The sequence below is a fragment of the Temnothorax longispinosus genome, chromosome 4 (assembly GCF_030848805.1).
Source record: "Temnothorax longispinosus isolate EJ_2023e chromosome 4, Tlon_JGU_v1, whole genome shotgun sequence".
Classification (NCBI taxonomy): domain Eukaryota; kingdom Metazoa; phylum Arthropoda; class Insecta; order Hymenoptera; family Formicidae; genus Temnothorax; species Temnothorax longispinosus.
In genome coordinates, this window is record NC_092361.1 from 22,376,393 (window position 1) to 22,382,715 (window position 6,323).

The 6,323-nt window shown below is 40.2% G+C and overlaps 1 protein-coding gene across 1 annotated transcript; it reads left to right on the forward strand.

The window, feature by feature from the left end:
- The first annotated feature begins 641 nt into the window (after positions 1 to 641).
- Positions 642 to 3,525, forward strand: Y-y (yellow-y). The gene is made up of 6 exons (XM_071776064.1): positions 642 to 948; positions 1,702 to 1,831; positions 1,942 to 2,104; positions 2,210 to 2,569; positions 2,880 to 3,068; positions 3,157 to 3,525. Exons 1-6 carry the CDS (start codon positions 672 to 674, stop codon positions 3,328 to 3,330), a joined length of 1,293 nt encoding a protein of 430 aa, XP_071632165.1. The 5' UTR covers positions 642 to 671; the 3' UTR covers positions 3,331 to 3,525.
- The last annotated feature ends 2,798 nt before the right edge of the window (positions 3,526 to 6,323 follow it).

Below are 6,323 nucleotides of genomic sequence, written 5' to 3' on the forward strand. Positions count from 1 at the left end.
AATGACATATTTGAATATGTTATATTTTAAATTATGAGAGATAAATATGTCACAACATCTATTTCTACGATACATATCAAAACCGGTTAGAGAAATGATAAGGATACTAGTAAAAAATATATATGTCGCAATACTCTATTCCTTTCACCGAATGATTTTTTGATGACACAACCGATAATCCTTCGGATTTTTATTTCAACGGGATGAAGTAATTACCTAATTACTGTATCACATTTTGTTTACAAAGGCTATTGCACAAGAAGTGTATGCACGTGAGCATACAAACACATACGCGCGTAACTAATTAATAGTAATATAAAAAGTAAGTGCTAATACAGGTTCATGTCTTTGTAAAAAATGCGATAAGTGCATATGCGCATATTAAAATATTGCATATATTATATGTGCACAGGCAATTAATATTCTTTTTGCTGAAAGAGTTTTCATAAGTTATTTATTATTACTATATATACATATATTAGAAAGCTATATAGGCATAATCTAAAATCTAAATTAATAGGTTTAATTATACATATATATATATATATATGTATATATGTATATTGTATATATTACTTTGCCAACAGGAATTACTGCATAATGATATTTTTAAGATAGCAAACAAATATATATTTCTGCATACAGAAAAGGAGAGATTGAATAGCAGAGAAATGAGAAATTATTGCATCTGGAATTGCATCTTCGTTTCGATCTTTCTGTTACTATGGATCGGAAGTGTCGATGGGATTCAAATATGGGGCATGCAGTATGGACGTGCCCCGCTTTTGGAGAGATTCACTTGGAAGAAAATGGACTTCGCTTATCCCGACGAGCGCAGCCGACAATTAGCGATAGCGAGTGGCGAATACGTGCCGGAGAACTCTCTGCCGGTCGGCATCGAAATCTGGAGGAATAAGCTGTTCGTCACGATACCTCGATGGCGCGATGGTGAATGTCCGAATTATTATAGTCATCAATTGTGGCTTCGCTATTGTCTCGATTAACGATCTTACGACGCGACAGACAAATGGCTCTCCTTGCCCAAAAAACGAGGCGCGACGCTTCAAAGTCATGAACCGGAAGCAGACGCCGGCATAATACGCGAAAGATCGCCATAGGAGGTACACGCCTCGATTCTCGTCTGAGCGACTTCCGGCCCGCGACAAAAAGCGCCGAAAACCGCGAGTGTGCGCGCTCAATGGGAGCGTTTCTGTCTTTGTCGACCTCCGCCTCCACCTTCATGGTCCCTCTGACACTCTCTCCCCCTCTCCCTGGCTCCCCGAGGGGAAGGGAAACACGGCAACGAACGGGTTTATTCAAGTCCTCGATGCCCTTTATTCACTCCATCTTTTTGCACGCTCTATGTTTATTATATACGTTGGCGCGCGCCACCGTTTTTTGTGTCGCACAAAGGCCGGACAATGACGGCGGCACTGTGTAAGATCTTTAATGTTCTACCCTTCTGTCCGTCTCCCCTTTACTTCCTTCGGAGACCCTCGCGGACTCTCCGCAATTCCTTCCTTTCGCGCATTCCTTATGTTTCTCTTGCATTTTTTTTACACCATTTAGTTGCGAATCGATGTTCTGTGTCGTAACGTTCGTTTTGCCTTTTTTTTTTTTAATACTTTGAATACTAATTATGATTGATTCCAAAAATAATTATAAAAAGTATAGATAAGATTGAGTAACGTTTTGTATTAGGAATACCGGCTACGTTGAATTATATACCGTTGGACGCTAATCAAGGTACTTCACCGAAGCTTATACCTTATCCGAATTGGGCCCAGAATAAGGCTGGTCTTTGTGGTAGCGGCTTGACCACTGTTTACAGGTGACAAATAGAAAGTTTAATCAGTCTTAATGAGTCGTTGTAGTAAAAATATCTCTTTCTGTTTTCTATTTAACGTTAATAACATTTTTTAAATTTGTATTTTTTTCCAGGATTCACGTGGATGCGTGCGATAGATTGTGGGTGTTGGATACTGGAACAATAGGAATCGACGAAACGACTGTACAAGTCTGCCCTTACACCTTGAATGTGTTCGACTTGACTACGGATAAGCTACTGAGGCAATACAGGCTCAGACCGGAGGATATCAATCAAGTATATAATCCTTTTCGCATTTGACTCGCACATTGCATGATTTTTTTAAATTTTTAGTTGATTTGAACTCTCTACGAACTTCGCAATTTTTGTTTTATTACGTAGAACACTTTTATCGCCAACATCGCGGTTGATCTGGGAAAAGGCGGTTGCGGTGATGCTTTCGCTTATATGTCCGACGAACTCGGTTACGGTTTGATCGTGTACTCGTGGCAGCAAAATACATCCTGGCGAGTAACGCACAGCTACTTCATGCCGGATCCTCTGGCGGGTGATTACAATATAGGAGGCTTGAATTTCCAATGGGGAACTGAAGGTATTTTTGGAATGAGTCTGTCGCCAATATTAGCAGACGGCTATCGGACGCTTTTCTTCCATCCCCTCAGCAGCTATCGAGAATTCGCGGTGTCCACAAGGATTCTAAGAGACCAACAGTTGTCTCAAAATAGTTATCACGAGTTTCAGGTATTTCTTTTTAATATTTTTAGAATTCTGTCTAGACTTTGCAGAGTTGTTACAATAAATTTTTACATCTTGTCTTATTCATATATTGAAAAAAACGAAGAAAATTATTTCAGATGCGAAACATTGTTCAATAGATTCCTTACGTTTACGATTTTTTAAAATTCTTCTATTTCCTTTTTTAAGTCCGTTGTTTTTCAGCATTTAGAATAATCTCGTACATTTATTTGTGTCTTCCTTTCCTGAATCTAACTTGTCATTACAAATAAAATACGGTTATTCTAATTTTATGATTTATTTTTATGTGACGTAGGTGTTGTCGTCGAGAGGGCCGCTTTCTCATTGCACGGCATCCGTAATGGACGAGAACGGACTTCAGTTCTTCAACTTAATTGATCGAAACGCAATTGGCTGTTGGAATTCTGTGTTACCTTACGCGCCAATCAATCAAGCGATCGTCGCTAGACACGACGAGGCTCTGATATTCCCAGCAGATATTAAGGTGCACAGCGCTCCGTAATGGGGGATAATTACCTACTATGAATCTCCTTCATCCTCATTTACTTTCACTTACTTTTTACCGCCCATAGGTGAAGCGCGGCTTACTCTGGATCATGTCGGATCGGATGCCGATCTTCTTGCTGTCGTCCTTGAATTACACGGATGTGAACTTCAGAATACTCACCATGCCGGTTCAGGCAGCGATCGCCGGGACGGTCTGCGATAACACACCCTGGAGTTATACCAAGAATCAAATCTGGTAATACTGACGATTCATTCGCTACGCGTAGATTTCCGCTCTCGATTTGCAATATGCAATCATCAGTTACGTTCAATCTTTACGCGCCTGAGAATGTAGTTTTCAGTAAACTGAAAAAAGATGATGACCACAGAAATGTTGAAACGTATTCCCCTCCATGTCTCTTCTACACTTCCCTCAAGGCAAAGAGCTTCTCGGATATCGGATGTGTTTGATAATATGAGAAGCGACTAGCTTCGGCCTGCGGCGCGAAAATAGCGAGCGGATTGGCGTGAATCAGCATTGGCGTGCCCCGCAGGAGCCAAATGGTCTAACGAGGGCCCATTAGTTTTGGCCCTCGTTTCCGATAATTTGAAGCCAAACGGCGGCCGTTCCTGCGGCCTGATATACGATCCGATATTGCTTCCTTCGAAAATTATCCGTTTCACGCCCCCGCCCGTAAAATATGGCCACGCGCCTCGTCTGTTTTCGTGGGGGCCGCAGGATTAGAACTTTCCTTCTCTCCGGGCGACGCTATATGCACGTGGGTTTCTGTTGCGTTTTACGCTCGGCGGGGTTTACGCTGCACCGAAGTAATCGGGGACGATTAAAGCGCGAACTTTGACGTAAAAGCCGTCATTATATCGCGATATTAATGTTTCTTGATTTATTATATTTTGGCCATATATACCGGGTGAACGTATTGTGCGTGATCTACTCGTCGGGGGGCAGGGGAGGGCGAGTCGATGATTTACGCATAGATCACGGGTGAGATCTATCCCCGAGTTGCGAGCGCAGCCCTAAAATTTACGTAGCTGTGGCCCCGAGAGATCCGCGGCCGAGATGCACGCCTCGAATGCTAATTCCGAGGATCGATAAATCGGCAGATCGCGGCGGCGTTTGGGGCTCGGGACTAACTGGCGATTAGAGGGCAAGCAGATACTCCTCGCCGATTGTCCGTCGCGATATCGGCGCGTTTTCAATTTGGAAAACGGGTCTTTTCGCGTGCTGCATCCCGATCGTGATAAGCCGGGATCTTAATGGCTCTGGAGCTGTCTCGTTAGCGCCTGGGCCGCGTGCATTGCGGATCGAAGAAGATCGATCGAATCTGTAATGAATTAGATACGCGCTCGGGGCTTGCTTGGAAACTCGGCTTTCTTATCTCTTTTATTATCGGATATAGCGTTACATGAAAAATTGCCCGTACGCTTCGTTAAGTTCTCTTGCAATGTGATAATAAATAGAGTTGCATCACGGATATTAATGACATGAACGACTGAAATATATCGTGCGTAATACAACTTGATGGCAATGAGAACAATAGTTCACTGCTGTTATACTTCGCATATAGTTTATGTATCTGGATCAGCTCGTTTTAGATTTTCTTAAGGGCGTCGCCCATCGCTTCGTGGACGCGAGTCGTAAAATCACCTTTGAGTGATGAGAAAAAAATGGGAAGGTGTGAAGGGCCACACTGCCTGGAGGTAAACATAAAAAAAAATTGGTTCGAAACTGCTGTGCTGATTACATGTTATATACGAAAATCTGCCGTCGCAGTGGCGCGTTCTGAAATTACCGAGCTCGAAATTTTGCAAAGAATTCATATTTAATATAAATGCATTGTTATATATAAAATATATCTATATCTCGATCTATATTTAAATTACAATAATTTTTTGTTATTTTTTATAAAGTAATTAATAAATCACAATATTTTCATTATAATTTATATTTCCTTAGGTATAAAATTCACAAAACTACACGAAAATAAATTAATTTCTAAACATAACTCACTATTACACATAATATATCCGCGATAGAAATAAGCCGCATTGCAACTTAACTAAATGTTTAATATTTATTATGCGAGATTGCGAGAAAGTTGCCAAATCGAGGCAAGAGCGAAAATTTTTTCGATACGCCACTGTAGGGAAGATCGGGCGGTCGAATTTCAGGGCGAATAAAACACACGGCGGCCGGATTTCGAATCGGCGCTATCCTTAGGTTTGTTTTAAATTAACACCTACCCCGCGTGAGCGCACGAGCACAAAGCACACTTTAACACCTTTTTAAAAGGTGGCTGCACGGCGGCCGTCCGTTTTTTTCATCGGCGCCAGTAATTATGGGGTACCAGCGACGACGTGAGTCTCGTTATAAGTTACTCTCGGCCACTCTCATATCTTCCCCAATCTTTTTGATTTATTTCAGTCTGACTGAAGTAGAGAGGCTCTTCTATTTCTTACGGCCGAAATCTCGTTTACTTCCGCGAGAATACAAAATGTAAAAATCATGCCGTTGACGGTAAGGATCACTGCCATGGCAGTGATGCTTAAATTTTCTGAATAGGAATTTTACTGTTATTAACTCCAGCAACGCGTCTTCGTAATTTTAAATATATTATCTGTCTTAAATCTGTTATTAATTACCTACGAATACACACATAAACTTTATATATAATCGCATTTTTTTCCAAAATGAAAGAACTTATAATTATTTAAAATAATTTTAAAATATCTGTATAAATTATAAACTATCTTCAGTAATTCTACTGTACACGTGTCTAAATTTCATTTATTCGTAAAAGATTGCGTTCAATTTTATCACAAATTTATATAATAAAGGCTAAATATTTAATATTAAACGTCAAAGCTATGTATAAGTACAAAGAATTTTGCAAACATAAACGTGAGAGGAATTCCTGAAGGAATAGGTGCTTCCATCTGTATAGAGGACTTTCAAGATAAATACGCAGCAGCCTCGACCGGGAACTGCATGTAACATTCAGCTAATACTATCTTCTTTCACGTGCTGCCTCTACAGAAATCACGAAGAGATATAATAAATGCAATTAGAATGATTATGACTAAATAATTACATATAACGCGTATACGAAGCGTACTATTATACAATTACTAGAAAGGAGAGTATACAATTTTCGTTAATATCATGAGAAGCACTTGCTTACATGTTTTAAATGAAATAATAATTAAATTTGGTTAATATCTACATTTTATGTTG

Excerpts from the sequence above, each read along its gene's own strand:
- Y-y (XM_071776064.1), top strand. The coding sequence starts at position 672 with ATGAGAAATTATTGCATCTGGAATTGCATCTTCGTTTCGATCTTTCTG. Across the intron at positions 1,832-1,941 it reads GGCTTGACCACTGTTTACAG|GATTCACGTGGATGCGTGCG; the intron begins GTGACAAATAGA and ends ATTTTTTTCCAG. Across the intron at positions 3,069-3,156 it reads TATTCCCAGCAGATATTAAG|GTGAAGCGCGGCTTACTCTG; the intron begins GTGCACAGCGCT and ends TACCGCCCATAG.